The 25596-nt window shown below is 44.0% G+C and overlaps 1 protein-coding gene across 2 annotated transcripts in view; it reads left to right on the top strand.

Moving 5' to 3' along the window:
- The window catches only part of LOC138268280 (thyrotropin-releasing hormone receptor-like), a 140364-nt gene that overhangs the window by 74375 nt on the left and 40393 nt on the right, over window positions 1-25596 (top strand). For both annotated transcript variants that reach the window (XM_069217774.1, XM_069217775.1), the window contains exon 3: window positions 6368-6791. In XM_069217774.1, the coding sequence (XP_069073875.1) occupies window positions 6368-6791 (424 nt within the window). The remainder of the gene's footprint in view (window positions 1-6367; window positions 6792-25596) is intronic.

Here is a 25596-nt window from a genome sequence, read left to right as displayed (position 1 = left end):
CGAAGGCACAGTTGCGGTCGAATAACCCAAGGTAGAGGTTGCCCTTCCTCTCTAACATACAATGGTATTATTATTGTCAAATAAAAAGCCTGATCTACTGCAACTACACCCCACCATATCTTAGCCCTTTCATAGCTTAATAAATTGACCTTCCCTGTCCAGTACAAGTTCATGGTCAAGACTAGCGTCTGGAAGATTGTGCCTCTGGGGGGCCTGTAAATATAGAGGATGATAGTAGGTGGGACTTTGGGCCCTTTTCTACAATTGGAGCAAATAGCAATCTACTTCCAGAGTCGAAAATCTGGTCAAGGACTAGAATGGCATTAGCTAACCTAAGACATAGAGGATCCAAAACCTGCCATCATCAGGTTTGAACTCAGTAGTCAGAGTGGTCCACCACTGCACATATTGAAAAGTACGTAATCTATGAAGAAGCAAAAAGGAAAGTGAAATGATATTATCAACCTTTCTTAACAGTCAAGAGATCAGAACTCTTTTGCTGGAAAAAGTAATTAGGCCTTCAATGCTTTGACTGGACTTTTCATTGACTTTCATAAGTGGTGTGCCATTCTACATTTAGGGGGTTATTCCAACTTTGGAGGAGGTGGTAATCCGTCCCAAATGTGACGGATTTACCACCAACCGTATTACGAGTTCCATAGGATATAATGGACTTGTAATACGGCTGGTGGTATATCCGTCACTTTACCGTCACTTTTGGGACGGATTACCACTTCCTCCAAAGTTGGAATAACCCCCTTAGTGTCATAACAGTAACCTGGACCCCTCAATGGTCTTGACTTAATTTTATTTTTTTGCATACGGTTTGGCAGACAACAGTGTTGCTTTTGCCTTAAATGTATATTTACTTTTGAGGTGAAGAGTGCTTTGCTGAATCATGGAAAATGTGCAGCCAACCACAGCATCAACCAGATTGTATAGCATTGCACTTCCCTTTTGATGATTCTCTCAGATCAGGTACTGCTTTTAAAGCATTTGGTAGAAATAGAAAATGTCAATTTAAGTCAAGTTACAATTGCATCATAGTCACTCTCTAATAATTCCATCACCTTAAAATCTAAAATACAAGCCCTAAAATCTAATCCTACAATTGTGTAATTAATCAAGCTACAGCATGGGATTGGTTCTAAGCGTCAAGTAAGTGGGGGGAAGCAGAACAAAAATGGCAATAAAGTTGTTCTCATAGTCCTTCGACATAAGAAAAAAGATGCCATCACTAAGCAGGTGACAGGATTTAGGGCCAGATGTACCAACATTGGAAATTGTGATTTCCAAATTGTAATTCATACTGAATTGCAATTTCTAATGTATGAAAGTTTTAAATTAAAATGAGCAATTCCTAGTGGGTCATAAGTTGACCTACTATTGAGGGAGGTCGCAGTTTGCAACCCATTAGGAATTATAGCCATCACAGAGATGGAAGCCCCCTGGGGTCCGCGGACTATCATGTCTGTGGTTACTTTTATCTAAGTCAATCTTTTTAAAAAAATTCAGCCTCTTTCTCTTAAAGGAAAATGGGATGCATTTCAAAAACAAAAATGAAATGTTTACCATTCATTTTTTAACATTCTCAGGCCTAAAGGGACCTCTTCCCATTTGTGAATGGTTACCACCTCCTTTGAAGAAGTGGTAAAATATTAATGTTTTGTAACCCTAATTCAGTCGCAAAACATTAATACACACTACTGTGATTTGGTAATTGGGAAGGGTCCCCCTAAACACGCCACTTCCAAATACCGATTTGCAAGTCCAAACTACAATTCTGTAGAATAGCAGTTTTGTGTTTGTACATGCCAAAAGAATTTGAGGTCGCAAACAGCCTGATTCTGTGAATTGCGCCTGTGTAGACACATCCTCTTTTGAAGGTTCTTTGATTTCAAACATATTTGTGTTCAGAAACGTCTGTTTATTTTCTTAAGTCTTAATTCATCCAAGGTGCTTCTTTTTCATTTACCACATTTTTATGTTTTTATAGGGGTTGTTTTGTCAAAGGTTTTGGTCATCCAGTGATACATTTTCTTTGCAGAATTTATTGTCTCCAGTTGAACTGGTGGTTAGATGAATTTCAAATGTCCATATCGAACTTATTACAGAGTTCGTAGTGTGCTGCTGAATGAGATGAGGTACTTGAGAGTCTAGCAGGGATCTTTAGTTAGAATGCGAAGCAGTAATAATTAGTCCAGCTGAGTGGAGCATTTCCCAGGTTTGTTATAATATCTGGGTTGCAGACTATTAAGTCTACTATATGGCCTGCTATTGTGTGACCATCTGGATTAGACTGTCTGTGGGCAAACCCAAAAGGATTACACTTGGTTGAGGCATTTGAGGTTTGCTGAACAAGATATGTAATTCACCAAGGATGCATAGGTTGAAGTGGGTGATGTACATTTCTAATACTGCATCTAAAAAGGCATCAGTGAAAGCTCCATTAGAGGGTGAAGGTCTGTATATCGGGAGAAGTTGTAGGTGAATGTAGGACTATGGCTGCATCTTATAAGAAGAACATTGCAGTCATATATTATAATAACACACTTTTTGTGGCTGTTATAGCGTCCTTGAAAATATTTTCAATTTCTACATCTTCCTTACCTTGTCAATTCAGAGTAAAGCGTTGATATCCTGGTGAGATTGCTTCCTGAAGTCCTTTGGACATATCCTGTACTAGTCATGCTTCTGTGAGAAATAACAGGTCTGGATTCGAGTCAGTCAGTAGGTCAGGTAGTTCAATGATCCCTCATTGATCAGTATGCAATTTAGTTGTTGTGGGTATGTCTCTAATAAGGTGGATTGGAGTCAGGTTAGTTTCTGATTTCCTTTGAAATCATGATTAGCATGTTGTGACTGGTTGATGGATGTCTTTATTCCTGTCAATTAGAGAGTAATGAAACATATTGGGCGGATGACATGTGTATGTATCAGTTGGTTCTTTCTTAATAGTTATCTGGGCAGTCACTGACCTGCTCAAAGAGGCTTACTAAGGATTTAGTGGAATAGTTCTGAGGGAGTAAGTAAGAGTCTTGGGCCCATATTTATACTTTTTCACGCAAAACTCCTCTAATGCAGTTTTGCGTAATATAATTTTACCGCCGGCTAGCGCCATTCCAAGACGCCAGCCAGGCGTCCTATTTATGGAATGGCACAATCCGGCGCAAAGGGTGGGCTAACACCAAGGAAAATTACCTTGGCTGCGTTGGGGTGGCTGTACGGAGAATGGGGTTTTGCACACAAAAAATGACGTTAGGTTGGTTAGAGTAAAAAACTATAACTCTACCCAACTCAGTGTCATTTCTTGACGCAAACCTACCAAACCACATGACTCCTTTCATACAAAAGACAGGAGTCATGCACACCACCCCAATGGCCAGCACAGGGGACAAGGGTCCCTTGGGCATGGCCATTGCACCCTGTACCATGTAGGGGAGCCTATTTCAGGGCCCCCAAAGGCATTTAAAAAAATTAGTGCAAAATACTTACCTATACTTACCTTGGGTCCCCCATCCTCCGCTGTCCCTCTGATATGCGTGAGGGTATCCCTGGGGCCTGGGAAGGGCACCTGTGGACCTATTCCACGGTGTTCCACCATGGAAATGGGCCCATAAGGCTCCTAATGCCTGCCCTGATCCAGGAGTTAAATAACGGTGCTAAGCAAGCTTAGCACCATTATTTAGGCCCACCTCCCTCCCGTGCACCATTTTGGCACAGGAGGATAAATAAGGCACCTTGGCCTTAGAGCCTTTTTTTGTCTGGGAACGCCTACTTTGCATCTCATTGACACAAGGTATTTTCCCCCTAATAAAAACCAACTTTAACTCCATAACTTTGGCACGAGGCGGGTCTAGCGCCAAAGTATAAATATTGAGTTAGGTTTGCGCTGAATTAACATAAAAATAATTATGCTAATTCAGCGCAAAACTAGTATAAATCTGGGCCTTTGTGTGTCTGTGAAGAATGTGTTAATGGCCAATTGTTGTTTGGTGATGTATTGGGGTAATATTCGGATCTGTTGTGTTGTAGGTAGGGAGATGTGTATTCTGTAGCAGCATTCATGTTTGTGTTTCTTTTACATTTATTGAAGGTTGGTGTTGTGCAGGTGTTGGGTAGAGCAGGAGAATGATTGTATAACTTTAAATTCCTAAATTTAGTGATTGAGGATAAGTAAGAGCATGTGGCTTTATGAAAAAATGTGGTCTGTTATTACTGGGCATGTTTGCTAAAGAGTGCAATTGTGACTCAATGCTAGTATGTTAATGGTTAGGGGAAGGATGCGAGGTGACTTTGGCGAGAGAATTATGAGTGTGTTGTTTGATACAAATTTCTGCTGGAAACTGTATTGGTGAGAACTGTTGTTGAAGGAGTAGTGAAAGGTTGACTTTGTGGATTTAGATACATTGACTGAAAATGGCTTTGAAATGGTTGTCTTGTAGGGAGTGTGTTTTTTCTTCTAGTGTTTGCTTAAGAAATCCTTGATGATTGAAAGGGAAGAGAGAAGAGCAGATGAGTTGAGGGATGCTGACAATTTATGAAGGTTGAGGTAGGGTTAAACGTTGTTGGGGAGATAAGTATAATGTTAAAAGGGTATTTTTGGAGAGTATACTGTGATTACATAATTGAGCGGAAGGAGAGAAGAAGTGGGAGAAGGGTGATGGTTTAAGAGTAGGATTAGAGTGCAGACGGTGTGGAGTTCATAAGAATAGATGGCAGAGTTAAAGAGTGGGAAGAAGAGTATAGTAGAGTTGAGGAAAGAGAGGAGGGGAAGAACAGCGATTAGTAGAGGTTAACTAAAGTGAAGCAGGGGAGTTTATATTATTAGGGATAGCTATAGCCTGGGTGAGCGGTTGTAGTGTTAGGGGAAATTCGAAGACTTGATAGTGACAGGCCTGGGTACATAGACTTATGGGCAAGGTAATGGGATATTGAGTGATGAAGTAAGAAGGGAGGTGTGATATTGTATGGGGGGGTGGGGTGTATTTTGAGTGTGGTTGCTGTTTGTTTTAGAAACATACCAGGGAGCAGAGGGTAATATTTAGGTTGATTGGAGACAGAGTCAATGTTTCAGGTCCAACATGCAGCATCCTTAACCTGTTGCCCTTTACCTGGATGACTGAGATGGAAGTCCTAAAGGTTGTGTTTACACAAGAGAGGAATCTCTAATGGTCAGGTGACCGTGAGCCGTCTGGGTAAACGGGAATCCAAACCCTAGTCTACTTTAGTGACAGTGGAGGAGAGAGGCCAGAGCACATGACTGGTGGCTGCAAACTCAATTGGGAGAGGGGAAAGAGGGTCAGCGCCTTTGACCATCTTTGTTGACTTTGCAACAGACTGGTCTCAATAAACTTTTTTAAACATGGGTCTTCTGACACATGTGAGCAAAACAGTCTCTTTACTTTCAAGTACAAATTCAACAACTAAATCTTACTGTAACTAATGAATTCTATATAGCCAAAGATAAATTCGTAACATTTAGTCCAATAGTTGCCTTCTCACAGATACAAACACACTTTTTCAAAGTGATGTTTAGATAACTTTTTAAAGGTATATTTGTGTGCCTTTTACGAATATAAATAGAAATATGTACAGTGTACAGTCCAATAATGATTTTGCAAGTTTGTGCATATAGAGCAATGAGGAAACTAAAGACAAGAAACATATATATTTTTAATAGATTATTTTAGGATCTGATGATTACAGTGTTAGAAAAAAGTTGTTGTCCAGAGGCATGATTCAATATAAAATACATTTTATGGGAGTCAAGTAATAATCTCTCACTGAAATAAATGATAATAAGAGAGGCCTCAATTAATTATTAAAAAATAGTTTCTATTTTTATAGGTAAATCATTGAAGTGTGTGTTCTGAATTTCTGAGGCTGTGAACATATGGTTAATAAGGGTGTTAATTATTTGCATTAAGTCACTGTGGATGTTAATATTTCTAGTGATTTCAGAGGGAGCCAGGAGCTGAGGTAGATGTGGACTCACTGGTGTGATTGGATGTATGTGACGACCCAAATGTGAGAATTACTGATGACAGTATGGGAAATGGTTTCTAAGTAGCTATGGTTAGTGGCTAGTCCATGTAGTGGAGAGTAGGTGTTATTGAGTTGACGTACAAACTAGCAAGCCCAGTTTCTGAGTTCACAATAAACCTTTTATGCAAAGTTTATTTTTATTGACATGCATTATTGGCTACACACATAATTTCCCATTAAAGTGATTAGAAATATTACTTGACGTAGTGGATGAGAGATTCAGGCCTGTGCCTTCTGCAATGAGCCAGCAAGGGTAAGTTGGTCGGGTCTTGCACTTTAAACTGCCTTCTACGTCACAGCTGTTCCTTTGTATTTGCAGGTACATTGCTATCTGTCACCCAATGAGAGCCCAGACAGTCTGCACTGTATCCCGGGCTAAGCGAATCATTGCCATCGTCTGGCTCTTCACCTCAATCTACTGCATGCTCTGGTTTTTCCTGGTGGACATCAATATCAACAAGAACCAGCATGTTGAGTGCGGCTACAAGGTTTCCCGCAACCTCTATCTCCCTATCTACCTGGTGGACTTTGCCGTCTTCTACGTCACCCCTTTGTTTGTGGCCACGATCCTCTATGGTCTCATTGGTCGGATTCTCTTCCTGAGTCCCATGTCCCACCGCGCCGAAAACAACACGGAACGCTGGAGGGAGAAGAGTGCAAAACAGAAGAATGGCTCCGAGGTAGACACGAATAAAGCCAACAGCCGCCCTAAAACCAAAGGGGCCCTCTCATCTAGGAAACAGGTAAGAGATATTTAATTTGTCCTACCTATACAATATTAACATCATTTACTTTGAGTTTCTTCTTCTTCTTCTTCTTATTATTATTATTATTATAGTTGTTATATTTGTGATATTATTATGATTTTTCAAGTATTTTTGCTGTTAAAATTATTGGTATAATTATTGTTGCTATTATATAAGTATTTCGTATGGTGCACTCTGTGCTGCATTACGACCGCTCAAGAGAGTCGAAGCAATAAGTCACAAGAAAATACAAAGTGGTCTAAGGACACTTCCAGCAAATATGACTCCATCATTGTTTATCAGGATTCTTTCATCAGTGCCTTTGCAGATCTTTGTTGCTCTCAGGTAAATGATTTTCTCTGTGCATTTTGTTCACTGGAAAGAAAATAATTTCCGTCTTTTGAGGTTGTTGCATGTTTCCCAAGAATCCCAGATTCAATCGCATCTAGTCAAAGTTTTTTTTGCATCCTCATACTTCCAATTACCTCATTTCAAAATATGGACAATAACCAAAATTGTGGGCTCAATCATAGATCTGGGAAGCTAGAAAGCTATGTCATTTTCTTCCCAATGATCAGCCCGACTGCATGTTAAATCTGTTTGCATTGCATAGGAGGCACTAAGCACAAACGCAACTCTTTACCCGATTGGCCAAAGTCCAGGCAAGAAACGCTATTGGTGTGGCCTCAAAATATCAAGAAAACAAACAGAAGGAAGTAAACACATAGGGCCTGATTACAATTTTGGAGGAGGTGTTAATCCGTCCCAAAAGTGACGGTAAAGTGACGATATACCACCAGCCGTATTACGAGTTCCATAGGATATAATGGACTCGTAATACGGCTGGTGGTATATCCGTCACTTTACCGTCACTTTTGGGACGGATTAACACCTCCTCCAAAGTTGTAATCAGGCCCATAATTTGTTTTAAACAGTACTGATAAATCCCAAACGCTTAGCTTTGGTATGGCTCATACTACTGAGAGCACACCATTCATGTACACAATGATTTAGATCACACATACAGTAATCCATGCAGACAGAGCAACACACCTACATACACCGGCTCGCTCACACATGCACCACCAGACCCTTGGACATCTCACTATACTTTGGTGCCATTTTGTGTTTGAATTTTCTGCATATGCATAGCATGCTATTCTAATCTCTGTTTTGGTACATTTTAAGTGAGCAGGCTTGTTGCTGGAGGTGCTTCAATGAATGCATGAATGACTATGTACACATGCCCACAGCAGGCATATACGTTCACCCTGTGTCTCAAGTCTCCCCTCACCCATGGTGGATGGACAGAGTCAACATAGAAAAGACACCCTCGTTGGGGGATATTTGAACAGGGCTCTATGAAGCAACAGCAGGCCAAAAACATTTTTTTTTGATCACCCAATTTTATTGTTTTTAATAGTTCAGGCATCATCCACTGCGATACAATGATCATGTACATAACATCTCTGGGTTACATTATTACATAGAGCAGCAATTTCAAACAACATTTCCGTTATGAGGGTATCCCATAGTATGCTCACCACTTCCCCCATATTTTGTCATGTTTTTTGGGACATCCTCGTGCCTCATATATCAGTTTCTCCTGGTGTGCTCACCAGTCAACTCCCCTTTGCCATAGCGGCAGCGAGGGAGGTGAAGGTTGTTTCTACAGGTCAGCAATGTCTCTTTTTGCCACCAAACAGGCTATCCATATAAAAATACTCTCAGACCGCGGTCCCTCCAGCTCCTCCAGAAGACCCAGCAGTGCCGTCCAAGGACCTAGGTTGATCGAACGGCCCAAAACCGCTGAGACCTCACGACCCACCCCATCCCAAAAGGAACAGAATGCCACATGATAAAAGTCAGCGTAGGGGAGAGAACAGCATGCGAATGCAGTCTGTGTTAATCGATTCATCTGTTGTATGCAATGTATGGACAGGTAGGTTGCATGTAGGTAGTTAACCTGGATCATAATCAAGGACAAAAACACTTATGAATTAGGGCCACTGAGTAGTACATTTCTTTAGGGGCTGAGTGAATGAGAGCATTGTATTCTTTCATTTGTGGCTGGAAGAATCACCTTCTGTGAAAGCAGACATGGCATTCTGTATCACACTGACTCATTACAGGACGTGCAACATGCCCCAGCCACTACCAGATGCGATGCACACAACCTGCTCGCTTGTTGGTGCAAGGAAATGGAGTTGGCAACCTTGTCATATTTTGATATATATGCTTGATTGGTTGCATATCTGTGCATATCTGTGCTTACTTCCCTGTGTGCGTGTGTGTGTGTGTGCACACATTTGTGCATACATATTAATCAATCAATCAATCAGTGCTTGTATAGCTCAACTACTCAACCGTTAGGGTCTCAAGATGCCGGGGGGGGGGAGGGGAAGTGTAGCATTTACCAGTGAGGTGGTTCTTTAAAAAGCCATGTCTTCAGTTCCTTCTTGAAGCTGAGGAGGGAAGTGGTTTGTCTGATGTGGTGAGGGAGGGTGTTCCAGGCAGTGGCTGTGAGGTGGGAAAAGGAGCGTCATTCGGTATAAGCACATGTAAGTTCTGTGTGTGGGTATATATGCATGTATACCTGTGTATGTGCATGTGCTGCATGTGTTGTATGTTTGTTGTTCTCTGTGTGGATTTGTGTGCAAGCTTTCCTATGTGCTGTGTGTGTGGATGCTCGTATGAATACTTATGTATACACGTGTTCAAACAAAAAGGCCAGACCAATTGGCTCTGCCAACTGTTGCTCCTATGTGTTTCACTTTAAATGACTCCTTGTTCATCTGGGATGAGTTACGCTGATGTAGACATAGACTGCATTGGGGCCGTTGCAATCTTTCAGCAAGAAATGTACCTCTGTGTAATATGACGAATCAGGTGCACAGTTTCACAGGCACCCTTCACGTAATCAAGTCCCTCGTCATCGATAATGTCATAGACATGGGAGATTAATTAAACAGCGCGTGTACTCGTGCCTTATCCTTGAGCCACCAGCAGCAGCCGGACCGAGGTGGCATTTAATTGGGCGACTGTGGTAAAAGATGAGTCACAATTAGAAAGGAGGAGCCCATTCCTCGGATACATAGGGATGATACTCCACTGCGCTGAGCTATGAAAGGGAAGCAGACCGTGCTTCAAGTGCTGAATATTTTATATGGGCCGTGCTTTTCATTTCAACCACGCATTCCATTCTAGGCACATGGATGTTCCAGTAATGCTCGCACGGCCTAGATTCAAACAAGGTCTCCTGCTCTGCACTTTCCTATTTTGCACAATAATATCCTATTTTTAAATTGATTTAGGATTTTACCCCTCTGTTAAGAAGACGTTCAATGCATTCACTACTTTTGCTGTAATTTTTAGGTCTTTGCTAGAATAGCTTTAGCTATCTGTTGGCAAGACCTATAGTTTCTAGTACATTACATATACTTGAAGTGGGGTTTGGGTCAGCCCTTTGCTCATGATTGGACAATTTTGTTGTGTATCTCACTTCTCCACTCCCGATTTAACTGCTTCCCCTTCTATTCTTGGGTCTGTCGTGCCCAAGAGCATTTCTTACTCATTTTGTTCTAATTTGATGAGTTGTATCCTTCCTCTGCATACCTGAGGAGATTAGTTTGCATTTTCTATCGAGCACTTAATGGACATGCATGTGTTTATTTTCTCTTTGTTTTGATCCCGCCCTGTCCAGCGTTTATGAGTACTCCTTTTTGCTCCTCCCTTCTTCCAATGCTCCAATCCCCATTCTAGACCCCATGTTATTTTTTTTGAAAATTTGTTTTCACCTTTATTCCTCTGGGTACTCTCTTATCTTATCGCTGCCTCATTCTATCTATCTATCTCTCTCTCTCTCTCTCTCTCTCTCTCTCTCTCTCTCTCTCTCTCTCTCTCTCTCTCTATATATATATATATATATATATATCACAAAGCCACCCAAAAAAATGCTGAACACCACTAGCGAATTGTTGCTTTCGTTCCGTGACGGTGGAATCATGGTAAATATTTTCCAGCCAAAAATTGGGAGCACTCACAGGCCATTTCCTCATCGTCTCACAGACGCGTTTTGGCACAGCAATGCCTTTCTCAAAGTGGTTGGCACGCCTAGCTGATCTGCAACAGGTCTCACCACACTTAATTGTATCAGTATTTCGTAATCAAAGAAAGCAAACAGTTTTTTCCTTCAAGATATTTAAGCAAAGTGCTGCCATTATTGTGTGTAAATCAAGATCTCATAGTAAATCATATGGGCCCTCATTACAACCCTGGCGGTCAAAGACCACCAGGGCTGTTTTGACGGAAGCACTGCCAACAGGCTGGCGGTGCTTCACATGGGAGTACGACCGAGGCGGAAGCGCCGCGGTGGCACAGCCGGGACTGGCGGTTTCCCGCCACATTGAACCCAGCGGTTGTAATCCCCCAGGGCAGCGCTGCCCAGGGGATTACGAGTCCCCCTCCCTCCAGCCTTTTCATGGCTGTATGAACCGCCATGAAAAGACTGTCGGAAAGGGGAGTTCCGTGGCCCCTGGGGGCCCCATGGAGCTTTTCACTGTCTGCCTAGCAAACAGTGAAAAGCGTGACGGGTGCAACTGCACCCGTCACACCGCCGCAACACCGCCAGCTCCATTTGGAGCCGACTCCCGTGCTGCGGCCGAGATCCCCACTGGGCCGGCGGCCACCCGCCGGCCTAGCGGGGATTTCCAAATAGACACTGCAGGAGTGTGGTCGCATTGGCGGCCGCGCAGCGGTTTCAACTTGCCACCTTCCAAAGTTGAAATGAGGGCCAAAGTTTTTTACTCTCCAATGTAGTTCCAACACGCATAGTTAACAGTGCCACACAGTTCTTTATTTCAGGAAGAGTGCATATTGACAACAATGACAGCTGGATAAAACGCCCTTCGTTCTACCGCAATTAGCCCTAATGTCTTGACTTTGTGTAAAATGGACATGGCGTCTTATGGCAGTGGCGGTTCAAGCACTTAAGTTTAAATATGTGTATCAGAAAGCCACCCAAAAAATGGTGAACACTACAAAACGGGCCCTTTCCTCATCACCTCACAGACGCGTATCAGCTGGGCGTGCCGACCACATTGAGAAAGGCATTGTTGCAACGTGCCAGTAAGACGAAGAGAAAAGGACCCGGGAGTGCTCCCAATTGTTGACTGGAAAATGTTTACCGTGATTCCACCATCACAGAAGGGAAGCAATCCCGCATGTTACCGGCTACACCTTCTGGAGTGCTGGTGCTTCAGTACTGGTTCTGTGCCCCTAATAATTGTCACAATAAACAATAAACAAATCATGACTGATGTCATATGTGAGGTCATAAGCACTGCATGGCAAGTTACAGTTCAAGCTAACTATAACTGGTGAATTTCTGTGTTTTTTCTTTAGCTCAAAATGTTAATGTTGTCCCTGACAAATTCACCTTACTATAACTTTACTTTAACCTTTGTTTTTTTCAGTGAAGGTATATATATATATACATATATATATATATATATATTTCCTTTCCTTCATGTCTCTTCAGTATATATATCACCACAATAAACAAATAGAACATGAAGCACTCCTCCGGGATCAAAACACTGGTTTATTTGATGTTTGATGTCTGTCGATATATATCTGTGTATCATTTCCATTAAAAAAAATTCACTGCATTCTCTGAGTGCTGTCCTTCTTCAAATGAGGAAATAAGTGAGTGCTTGTATTGACGACACCGTAGCATAGTGTCTGGACAGCACCACTGACAGTCAGGTGCTACCCTGCAACACAGTTTTATATATATATATATATATATATATATATATATATATATATATATATATATATATTTATTTAAAAAAAACATAGTGGCGATCGCCACTAGGTAGTTATAGTTACACCATGTTTCCATAGGAAAAGCTGTTGTTGACTTATCTACATCTTTGGCCCCATTTGGCAAATCTTCACAACATTTTCCAAAAAAAGCGGCCCAGGGATTCTTGTTGTGCATGGAAAGATTCGGAGTGATCCGTCAAGCAGGGGCTGAGAAAAAGGGGGCTAAAAAAACATTGCTTTTCCATGTTAATTCCCATAGGACCTTTAGACACAACTACAGGCCGAACCACTTGGCGGAATGACACCAAATTTGACAGAAAGCTAGCTGTCTGTACGCACCTCATGCTTTCACTTATTTGGTGTAAATCCGTTCAGTAGTTTTCGAGATATTAAAGGGAAAATAAATTTGTATACCTAGGGACACGGATCCTTCGCAATTATTTGCTAAAAAAGACAAGCTTGTGCAGAGAAATGCACACCTCTGATTGGCTGTCAACACTTCAAACCAGAAAGTGTTGGCAGCCATCTTGGGCCTCGGTTTCAGCCAAGTCCCAGGAAAAAAGTTTTTTTTAAAAAGAAAAGGGGCCAGGGTAGAGACACCCTGACACCTTAGCTCTGTTGTGGGTGGTGGGGTCCCTGATTAACTCTCTCCAGAGCAAAATATCATTTTTAAAATTATGTGTTTGCTGAAAATTTGTGATATTCACAGATTTGCAGCAAAAAAAAAAAAAACAAGCGCTTGTTTTTGATAGGCCCTCGGGTGGGCCAGGTTCTGGGGGCATTGATAATTTTGTGTGGTGGGGCTTCCCAGCCCCCCCCAGCCCCATGAACCACCACCTTCCCAGGGTGACTTTTGCCATATATGCTGGGTGGCCCCTCTCCCCATGCCTGGGGCTCACCACTTCCCTGGGCCATGGTGAAATCTGGTGCGGGGGTGCATGCCCCCCTACAGCTCCGGGGATCACCACCTCTCTGGGGAAATGTTGAAATCGGGTGCGAAACCCCACATCCCCAGGGATCACCACCTCCCCTGGGCTTTAAATATAATATATACGAGGGGCTTGCAGCCCCCCTGAGCCCCAGTGGAATGGAAGAGATAGAGAAAGCACAGTAGTAAGGAGCCACCTATGGCCTAACTGTTAAGTTCACAGACCCTTGCATTGAAAGCTGAGGGTTCTACTCCAAATGTGTCTGTGGTAATTTTCCTTCTTTAAACTTCAAAAGTTTAAGGTTCATACTGAAAGGTTATCTCACTCTTTTTAAATGACAAATACATGTTTCTTTTCAATTTGTATACGATTCACCAAAGCTTAAAAAAACTCTCTATACCTCTCACTCTTTCTCTCTCTCTCTCTTGCTCTCTCAATTTCTCCTTTTCCATCTCTTTCTCCCACTCACGCACCCACTCAGACCCTTATGCACACACTCACAGACCCACTCAGACCCTTGTGCACCCACTCACAGCCCCACTCAGACTCTCACGTACCCACTCACAGACCCACACAAACACAGACACACCCACTAAGACACTGATGCACACATTCTCACACACAGACAGACACTCTCACAGCCACTCTCACCCCCAGATACACCCGCTCACACCTATTCTCACACTCAGAGAGATAGGCTTCAGCCAACTCCTGCCACACACGGCCAAAGAGCAGCACAGGGGTGGGTATTTGTAGGGGTTTGGCCTGTGGTTTACCATCGCCATGCATGGCCGTGCACGGCAGAGGTTGAATTAACGTATAGTAATGAAAATTACTATGTATTAAAAAAAATAGAAATTCACTGAAAAAACAAAGGTTTCAGGGACATTCTAGTTAGGAAACAGAATAAGAAATTCACTTTAAAAAAAGAAACGTTATAGTTAGACTCACATTATCTCAAGTAACTTTCACTTGTCCCCTAAGTAACTATAACTCGCACCCTCGCCATGCACTGCTAATTACCCCACAAATTACGGAACTCATGACATCTTTGATAACATCATTGATAATATCAATGTAATATTTGCAGTAAAATGTTTGATGAATAAACTGTGCATGGAGGGGCCATGAGTTATAGTACCTTAGGTCATGAGTTATAGTTACTTGAGATAACTATAACAGGTGAATTTCTATTTTTTTGCACCTTTAAAATGTGAGCCTAACTATAACATCCCTGTAATCTGTGTTTTTTTAAGTTTATATCTATATATATATATATATATATGTATATATATATATATATATTTCCACTGAAAAAACAAGGTTACAGTGACAGTGTAGTTAGTATATAGAATTAAAACCTTAGAAATTCACTGAAAAAAACAAAGGTTACTGGGACTTTATAGTTCGGGTCTGAATTTACTCATACAAAACCATAGAAATTCAGCAGTTAGAGTTCTTTCAAGTAACTATAACTCGCACCCTGTGGTAACTATAACTTGCGTCTTGCCATGCATAGCTTTTTCTTAAAAAATTTGACTGCTAATTTTCATTTATAGTTTTGATGACTTTATAGAAGTTGTCATGACTGCTGTAATATCTGGGGTACTTAGTGCATGCCGAGGGTGCAAGTTATGTAACATAATGCAACGTGCATTCATTGAGCACAAACTTGTCACCCATCAGGGTATCCAGGCACTGAGTAGGTGCGGGCTATGCCAGCAGATTCAGTTGAAGAGCAAGGTTTTTATTTTCTTGCAGAACTTCTTAAGAGACGTGACTCTCCTAATGTGCTGGGGGAGGTTGTTCCAGGGTTTTGTTGCCAAGTAAGAGAATGCCGTGCCTCCTGTTGTGCTTCTATGGATACAGGGAATGCGTCTGAGGCCGAGTAAAGGTTCCTAGTTGGTTGGTGGAGGTGTAACCAGTGCTTGAGGTAGGTGGGGTCCAGTTTGTAAAGTACCTTCTAGGCATGAGTGAGTATCTTGAACTGGCAGTGTTTCTGAATGGGGAGCCTGTGAAGTTGATGGAGGTGAGGTGAGATGTGCGTGTGGTAAGGAAGGTTGAGTACTAATCAGGGGCTATGTTTTTGATGGTTTGCAGCTTGTACAGCAGCTGTTCAGAGATGCCGTAGTAGAGGGCGTGGGTGACAGTCTTTCTGGTCTCAGGAGGGAGCCATTTGATGACTCTTCTGAAAATGTGAAAGCAGGAAGTGATGACGGCATTGATCTGATGGCTCATTGTGAGGTTGGAGTCTAATATAATGCCCAGTTTTCTGGCATGGTTGAAGGGTGTCTGGTGGGGCCTAATTCTGTGGGTCACCAGGTTGAGTTCCAGGGCAAGCTCTTGTTGCCGAATATCAGAACTTCCATCTTGTTAGTGTTGAATCCGAGACAGTTATCACTCATCCTCTCAGCCACATTGGTCATGCACTTTGAAGTTACTATTGGGGACGCTTGTGTCTTCTGGTAGGGATAGGATGGGTGGGTATTGTCAGTGTAAGAGTTGATGTTGAAAAAGTGGGTCCAAATGATGCTTCCTGGAGGAGGCATGGTCACTTTGAAGAGAGTGTGAGTGAGTGAAGAGTCTAATGGTATTCCCCAGATGAAATCCTTGTGTTCTAAGGGAATTGGAGGGAACTTTACCCATAGGTTCTTCTGGTTAGGAAGAAGGCTATCCACTTGAGAACTGGTCCTTGGATTCCAGTTTCATGGAGTCTGGAGGTTAGCGTGTGGCGACAAACTATGTCAAAGGTGGCAGAAAGTTCTAGGAGGATGAGTGCAGCAGTCTGGCCTTGATCTAGTATGGTGCAAAAGTCATTTGCTGCTGTGATAAGGGCACTCTCAGTGTTGTGGTTGCTATAGAAGCCTGATTGCAAGCTGTCCAGGAGATCATAGTGGTCAAGGTAGTGGGAGAGCTAATGGTTGATTGCCCTTTCTATCACTTTGGCTGAGAAGGCGAGCAGGGAGATGTGTCAATAGTTGCTAAGAATTTCAGGATTTGAGGATGGTTTCTTGAGGAGCAAGGTGACTGCGGCATATCTCCAGGTATCCAGGAAGGTGACTTTAGCGATAGAGTTGTTGATGACGGTTATGAGTGGTGTGCTTATCATGGATCTCCCTAGGTTGAAGAAGAGGTGTGGGCATGGGGCCGTGGGGGCCCCCAAATGGATTGATGCCATTATTGCAGTTACGTTTTCGTTGGTCAGTGGGGTCTACTCTGTGAGAGGGGTGACGTTAGTGGTGGAGATCGGAGGTGAGAGTGACAGTAGGGTGTGGTTGAGGGTCAAAGTTCATGTAGATTGTAGATATCTTGCCATAGAAGAAGTCATTTAGTTGGTTGTAGAATTCTTGTGACGGAGTGATGTAGTTGGAGATTGCTGCAAGTTGATTGAATTCTTTCACAATGGTAAATATTTCTTTGTATTTGTTGTTACTGGCTTCGATTCTCCGAGTCAGAGCCTTCTTCTTGGTCTCTTTCAGTTTGTGGTGCTAAATCCTGAGTGAGGTCTTGATGGCATTCTTGAAGGTGGGCTCTTGTGAGGTTCTCCATTTTCTTTCCAACTGTTTACATCTCCTCTGGGACTCTCTAAATGTGTCTGGTGGAGATCCATTTATTAAAAAAGTCTATGCTACTGTTGAGTTGTCAGAGAAGGTCGGGGTGGAGCTGGAGGTTGTTGAGCCAAGCAACTTCAGTCACTTTCTTGCAGCTGCGGGTAAGTGTGCATAACCTCTCAGTCGGTGCCGTGGGTGCAGTTGAGATGTTAAAGTGTATAATGTGGTGGTCCATCCAAGTAGGTGGGGACATGTGGCTGACCTTGATTTTGTCACTGAAGTTAAAGATAGTGTCCAGGGTGTGTCCTGCAGAGTCCATGGGCTCCTTCACGAGTCAAGTGAGGCCAATGTTTGTACACTGTCTAATAGATCTGTGTTGTTGAAGTCTGCAGGGTCGTCAAGATGGAAGTTGAGGTTGCCTAGGAGTAAGAAGTCTTTGTTGTTAATGGTGAAGTGGGTGACAAGATTGGTGAGGAGGTTGCTGAAGTTGTTCTGGGATCCTGGTGGCTGGTATGTGAGGATACCCCTAATGGGGGATTTGTGGTCCATCTGGAACTTGAAAGGTAGATGTTCTAAGTAGTTTCTGGGTTGTTGGCCGAGGTGCATTTGATGGTGTCATTGTGCATGATGACGATGCCAGCTCCTGGTTTTGTGGTTCGGTCCTGGTGCAGGATCTTGTATCCTGGTGGGATGGCATTGGTGATGTCAGGGGCAAAAGAAGTGTTAAGCTAGGTTTTGGTGAGGAAGACGAGGTCGGGTGCATGGTTGTGGATGAGGTCCCAAACCTCAAATGGCATGCTTGTTAAGCAAACGGGTGTTAAGGAGCATACATACAAGCAATTGTTGGTGAGCTGGTGAAGCGTTGTGCATTGTCTAGGTGTGGGAGACAAGAGAGGTGCTATGTGAGTGGGTATGTCTGGAGGGTGCAAAAGTGCGGCAGCATGTAAGCATGTGAACAGACCATTAGTAGATTAGGGTGTGGCGAGGCAGCAGCGGTCTTGGTGACACCTGGGATTGAGTGGCAGGAGTTCTTTGGGGAAGTATCTGTGGGCAGTTTTGGGACCACGGTTCCTGGTGCTGGGTGAAGTCCAGGTGTGGATGGACGCAGAGGGGCTCGCCTTTCGTGGACCGGTGGCTCGCCCGCTACCTGCATCCTCTGCACAATCACGCTTTGGCCTGCATTCAGTATGTCTTGGTGTAGGTGGGACAAGGAATCAGTAAGAAAACAGGAAGGTGGGAACCAGGCAACACTGATGCAGGCACAAAGCAAGCAGGCATAAACAGGGGCAGGAATAGGTCCTGTCACGGGAGAAGGTAATTTGAGTGGCAAGCTGAGGCTCACAGGGTGCACAGGTGCCTAATCCAATGACTGTGTTACTATGTTCTATAGTTTACATATTGGAGGGTAACTACCCTATTACCTTTCTTCCTAATTTCGTACAGCCTCTCTCCAGCTAATTGGTATAAGTGTTTGCAAAATGAATGTGCTCCAAATACATCATAGGTGGGTAGAAATATTAAACATGTTAAAAATCTTTGCTTTGAAGAGAAACAGTGTGCAGGTGACAGTTGACTCGTGATCATTTTGTTCCACACAAGTTATTAACAATACAAAAAAACCCTTGTCCTATGGAAAAACAATCCTAACTATAACTACTTGGTGGCGACTACCACTTGCTAATATATATATATATATATATATATATATATATATATATATATATATATATGTATGTTTAGAACTAGACTTAGGCCCTCATTACCGCCGAGATCAGCGCTGGCAGTCAACAGAAGACCGCCAGCGCGACTACCCCCCCGCCGCCAATGTAGGTGGTGCGGCGGGTGCACCAGTACCCGTCACGCAGATTGACATGCACGATGGGGCACTGCACGGGGGCCCCTGCACTGCCCATGCCCATGCCAAGTGCCAAGCACCCCTTCCGCCAGCCTTTCTCAGGCAGGGGAACCCGCCAGGGAAAGGCTGGTAGAAAAAGGGATGTCGGCGGCAGCCTGGCGGTGGAGGAGGGTGGGCAGAGGCGGCCCTCACGGTGTTCATTATATGGCGGGTTAGACCGCTGTGCCGGTGGCGGTCTTTACCGCCACCGACGGCATGGCGGTCTGAACTGCCGGTGTTAATAATGACCCCCTTAGTGTCTTGATTAGACAAATTAAAAGCAAAAGGAGGAATTATGATCTTTGTGTCAATATTTTTCTTACCTCTAATGTGCCTGAACTGTTTTTTTTTCTGCATTGGTGGTATGATCTCAACATGGCATTTGTTATCATGAACAAGGCTATTTGGTCGTCAAAATGTGTTGAGCCCTTGTGGCCAAATGTAAATAAAAACATTTGGGCTTTTTGTATAGTGTGATGGCACCTTTTTTGCAACGAGTGGAGAGGAGTGAATGGATTTTTGCTTGCTAATACCTTTGTGACTGTTTGATGAATCTCCAGGAAGCTTTGCAGACTTAGGGCCTCATTTCGAGTTTGGCGGTCAGATTGCCAGACCGCCAAGTTGGCGGTCCCAAAAAGACCTCTATGTTGGCAGTCTTTCAAGCCACCCTATTATGAGTTACACAGGCAGGACCGCCGACTGCCAAGCAAAAATGGCAGACTGCCAGCGGTGCTGCGGCCTGGAAGTAGGCAGTCTGACCTCCAGTGCTGACAGCACCGTGACCTACCACTGACAAGCACACAGTCGCCGTGACAGACACCTATGGCGGTCTGAACCACGGCAGTCTGCGATCAGTGAACCGATACACAACAGCACATTGAATGAATTTGAAAACAATGCAGCTGACACACATTGCTACAGTGGACACACCTGCAAAGCAGACTATGAAACACACCCTTTCACACACCACAATCCTTTGCATTTACAATGCAAAACGCAGAAGCCAGAACACCTTCTTTTGTAGAGTACACAGATTAGGCAACCCTTTGTTCACCATCCAATTGAACACCCAGCACACAATTTTATCTATTAACGCCCTATTGCACTTCCTCTGTTTAGTAATTCACTGTCACCCATTTTTTGTTAGTTTCACCAAGTCATGTTCCAAATATCCCTGTTTTTCTGAAGATGAGTTAAGAGTCATGAAATCATAAGAGTAGAGCCACAATTGTTTGGAGCACAAGTCCAGCCCACTCCTCTCAGTAGGGAAATGGAAATGTGGGACAGGATAGTTGACTGAGTGAATGTTGTAGGCACCACCCTGCGCACAAAGGAGGACATCAGGAAGAGGTGAATGACCTCAGGGGCACGGTCCACACGTTTGGAGTCCTAGATCATCCTTGTGTTGTATGCACATAACTAGGTTAGGATACATTACTGCCATCCACTGTACTGTCATGCATGGAAGTGATGGGAATGAAATTATATGCATGTTCTTTCTGCTCAGCCTAGAGAGACCAGGGCCTGTCAAATGTAACTCCCAGTTTGGGACCTAGTCTAGGTTGTGGTAGAGTTACTGTGGCTATGCAACCGTGGCACTGTGTCCACTCCCTGTACCCCAGCACATCCTGTCATGTGGCTAATAGGATGCTCTGGTAGCAAAACCTGCCCTGAATGCCTCATTCCTTTGACTAGATTAGGAATGGGCAAAGAAGTAAATCATTACTCCAGTCCATGTGTGCATTTCGCATCATTGTCAATGTGTGTCTCAGACTCATGACACTTCCCTTAATCCCACAGCTCTGTTATCACCTTCACACGGGTCATATTTGTCCTGAACAGGCATATTTCATTACTGACAGTCCCACAGTGCAGACAGTGTGTTGATTCTGGGAGGCCAAAATATGTGACTCAGTAGCTTGGTCACATAGCAGAAACTGTACAATGCATGCCTTTGTTTGTTGGATGCCATCTCTGAAGGATTGACACATATGTCCAAAGGAGTGTTCAGTGGTACAGGTACATAGCAACATACCACAGAAACCAGGAGTGGTATGAATCTGCATTGTCATTCTACATGTCCACAAATGGACAAGGAAGACACTTTCTGTACCCACAATGGCAGTCCCTTGATTGTTACTCATGTGTAATGTTGAAGTTTGTACTCTGGTAGTTGCCTGTAAGGACTGTATACACTGAGTCATTCTCACAGACTGTGAATGTGTTGGTACATTAATGCCTAAGGAGTTTACTCTTCATAAGCCACACAGGTGTGTAGTGTTTCATTATGTCTCACATCACAGTACAGGTTGCTAGAGAAGGGGCTACCTGATGTCAGTAAGCCTGCTTAGTCATTGTAGACAATGAGCAGGGTAGAGGGTTAGTCTGCAGATGCAAACACATATGTCTGTAGTCAGGTCCTGGTACTTATTGGCTTGTGTGTTTCACACTTAGGGAGTCCTAGCTTGGTGTTACTGACATGTTTATGACTCAACTATTTGTGATAAAACTTATGAATGTCTTTGGCATCCATACAGATCAACGCCCATCAGTAAAAGGAACTATGGAAAGTTATCACCAAGACGGTGCGGACCCTGGGTGTCCTCAGCCAGCACAGCTCCCACTGTCAGAAGAGGTGGGAGGACCTGAGACCCTGGGCCCGTAAGATCGTAGAGATTCAGCTGGGAAATCCTTCCAGCATAGGCGGGATGCCCGTCGGACCATGGCCCCCTAATGGCCCGCATTCTGGCGGTGGCCTACTCAGACATACATGGGCATTTGAGGACAACACAGCAGTCACAAGGGGGTGAGTACAGGGCATATTCCTGCCAGTAACATTGCCAAGTAAATGTCTTAGGTTCTGACAAATCCCCCTGACGATTAGGGAATGAGCCATGTGTATCACAGCAGATGAGTGATTGTTTGTATAGACTTTTCATGTGTTGTATACTGACGTGTTTTGCCTATTTGCCCAGGGACCTAGAACTCTGTACAATCCACAAACAACGTGCTCTCCAGGGACAACATATGGCTGTGCACAGTGATCAATCAAGTACTGTTTGTTGTTGTAGTGGGCGTAAATTCTATGCAACAGACCACTATTCCTCAGTGTTACAGGCCAAAGGTAAGGAAGTGATGGATCACTGTCCTCAGTCATGTGTCTGGTGAAATGAGTATTTTGCCATCTGCCACCCAGAGGCTACTTGTCTTCAGCGTATGACGAGTGCTGTTGCCTCACTACAGTCTGTAGTGTGAAGATGGCCATAATACATATAATAGAGCATACATTGTTCTTTGGTTGCAGCTTCAGATCAAAACTTTCCCTTGGTAATTGGGGAATGCCCATTGACAGGATTCATGTGCAATCACTATTGCCACCATTCATTGTGCCTACATGTCAGCATTTGCCCCTCTCTCTTTAGCAAAACATTTGTAAGCTGTTGTTTCATGCACGGTCTACCTGTGTAGATGGGATGATGTCTTTATATCCTCACATATATGGTCTTCACAACCTGTGTGTGAAATGAGACATTTACAGTGGTGGTACATTTCATGGTGTACCACATACAGAGGTTTGTCACCATCGTTTATTGGCTTACACATACCATCAGGCATCATAGTATGTCATTAGGCATGTACAAATGTAGTAGCAATGAGGGACATGACAGGTAAGCCTAGAGTTTTTGCCACAATGTGCATTTCTATGCCATTGATGTAAAATCATGTAGAAAAATGCTTTGCACATGTGAAATGGGTGAGGTTTGTAACTTGAATGTTGACATGCATCATGGAGCGACTTGCAGTTATGCTGAAATCACATGTGTTTGGGTACAATCATTCATCCACGGACGTCTGGGTTTGCATGGTTATAATGGAGGCAACAATGTACCTTCCACCTGGGCAACATGTTGATGGCCTTCAACAAGTACTAGAAATCTCTGGGCCTCTTCAACATCCAAGGGACTAATGGCATCTACTGATGCACTCAGAGTATGTCATTATAAGGAGTGACAGACATTAGTGGTGGTTTTCCAGGGACTTGAGTATTCCTTGTGTCGTGGAGTTTAGAGATGTCTCTCCCTGACATGTTGCACATGATGTCTACAGTGCCCATTTCCATGCCCGATGTGTGGCCTATCTGAGCAACATCAGTACTCCCTCCATGACTCCATTGGGACAAATATCACTTGGTGAAATGTGCATTGTGCACCTGCTTCCAGTGTGACATCAGTATTTATATGGCACCTTCTCCAAGCTATTGTACTTTTGTCAGCAACATGGCAGGATTTAGGAGCATCATTTCTTATTGTTGGGTGATTATGTATGTGACAAAAAGATGTGTGCATGACCTTGTTTGGGATCTGTGGGAATGCAGTTCCATTGGCCTACTATTGTATGACAGCAGGTAGCTGAGGTATGCTCTATGGGGCAAAGCTTTGAGGGTGATGATGTCTCTTACTAGTTCAATGGTTACTGTGTTTGCACAACTTCACCCATGCTATTGTAGTTGTTTGAGAACCTGATTTTCGTGTGGGCAACTGTTGACAGTTCATATGGATGGCATGTACACATATGGTATGGCACATGTATGGGCAACTTAGGTGGAGTTTGTTGCTTGGGCCTACTTGACAACATGGTAATGTATGTTAATCAGAGCTGTTGTTCAAGTGTTATCATGGACATGTGATGATCCTATTTCTCATTGTCTTTGCAGCATCAGCACAGAGAAGTGAAGGAGACAAAGCACAGCCGAGTGGGGACACGTCTGGCCACAGGACCTTGGGTGAAGACACCAAGGATGACGCAGAGGCACCCAGTGGCCCGGAGAGTGAGGGGAGTGCCACGGGGGAGACATGAACATCATCTTCATCATTGAAATCTTCCTCCAGTGGCCACTCCCTAGTGGTGGCGGACCTATCGGGGCATAGCCCTGTACCTTCTTTGTCCACCACCCCTGTTCTATCACCAACCTTCCTGTTGCTCCTGAACCAGTTGGCTGTGCCTGCTCACCCAAGAGGTAGGACGCCTCCTTTACAGCAAGTAGCTCCACCCCAGCCACTTCTGCCCCCCGTGAGGAAGTTATTGACATCCTGAGGAGTATATCTGTGGGTCAGACAGCCATTGTAAATGCCATTCAGGGATTGGCAAGCCAACTGCAGCAGACAAATGCCTTCCTGGAAGGCATTCATGGTGCAATGTTTGGCCTACACAGACCTTTTCAGGCTTTGGTTTCTACACTATTGGTATCCAGTCACCATCCCACCTTCCAACGCCCCTCCACCTCCCTCTTCCAATTCCAAGTCCCCTATTGCCTTACCCACCCCAAGTAGACAGATCGATCCGCATGCACCCACCTCAACACACAAGAGCAGCACCACAAAACACACTGGAACGCAAGAATACAACAGACACCCACACACACCATCAGTCACCACTTCCCCAGACACCCCCACCACCCACACACAATATCAAGCATGCCCATAGCTACCACCACAACAATCGGTGACACACCAACCACATCCGGCATACCCGCAGACACCACACCAACAGACACACAGACTTCCACCACAGCCACCATACCCGCAGACACCACCCAGACACATAGACATCCACCACATCCAGCATACTCGCAGACACCACCCCAACATACATACATACATCCACCATTCCATCCCCCAGCACCTCCACCTCCCAGCCCCCAAGGCACACAAATGCACACACTTACCCACGCAACAGACACCACCCACACACAAGTGTACCTCCTGCACACACACCCACAACATCCACACCAACGCAGCAGACAACAGCTCTCTTGGCCTCCAAATCCCCGCCCCCTTCTGCTGACTGTCCCCGTGTACCTAAGAATGTGTTTTTGTTTCACCTTGACCTTTCCCTTGTTTCCTTCACCCTGTCCCAAACCCAAGAGCCCCTGATCCACCTCCCAATCCCTCCTTTCCACCTCCAACCTCTCCCCTGTCACACCTGCCCTTCCTGCAAGCACCCATGCCCCTCTCTGCTACCCAGATGAAGCCCACCCCTCCTATGAAGCAGTCCACCCCTCTCAACCCCATACCCACCCCTCCCAAACACAACCCTGTTTCCAAAGATGATCCCTGAGGTGCTTGCCTTCCCACTTGATGCCCCTTCCTGTGGAGGTTCTCTGGCAGTTGAGAGTCAAGTGACAGGACAGCAGAGTGATGTGGCTGCATGGAACCAACTGGACTGCCAATGGCCTTGGACTTTAAAAAATTTGAATTTAATAAACCCAAACAGCTGTTATTTTTATTAAATTCCTTTTCTAACTTTATGTAGTTCCTGATTAACTTGTGTTTTATGCCTCCAGTTGTGTGTGTTTCAGCCTGCTTGCTGATCCATTTGCTGTTGTTTGCAGTATCTGACTTTGTGGGCAGTGCTGGTATCCCCCAAGACAAGGGTATATGTTGACTGTATGGATATGTGGGTAGAAATGCAAAGGCAGTGTCATGGCATTGTGTACTATTTGGAATGGGAAGTATTTAATCTGTGTTGTTCAATGTGAGCATGTATGGTGTGAGACTTGTCCCAATGATATGGATTATGGATTCATCTAATGTGTGGCA

This window comes from Pleurodeles waltl, chromosome 12 (assembly GCF_031143425.1).
Source record: "Pleurodeles waltl isolate 20211129_DDA chromosome 12, aPleWal1.hap1.20221129, whole genome shotgun sequence".
Taxonomy (NCBI): Eukaryota; Metazoa; Chordata; class Amphibia; order Caudata; family Salamandridae; genus Pleurodeles; species Pleurodeles waltl.
Note: the sequence above shows the minus strand (reverse complement) of the source record. Positions and strands in the feature narration are given on the sequence as shown.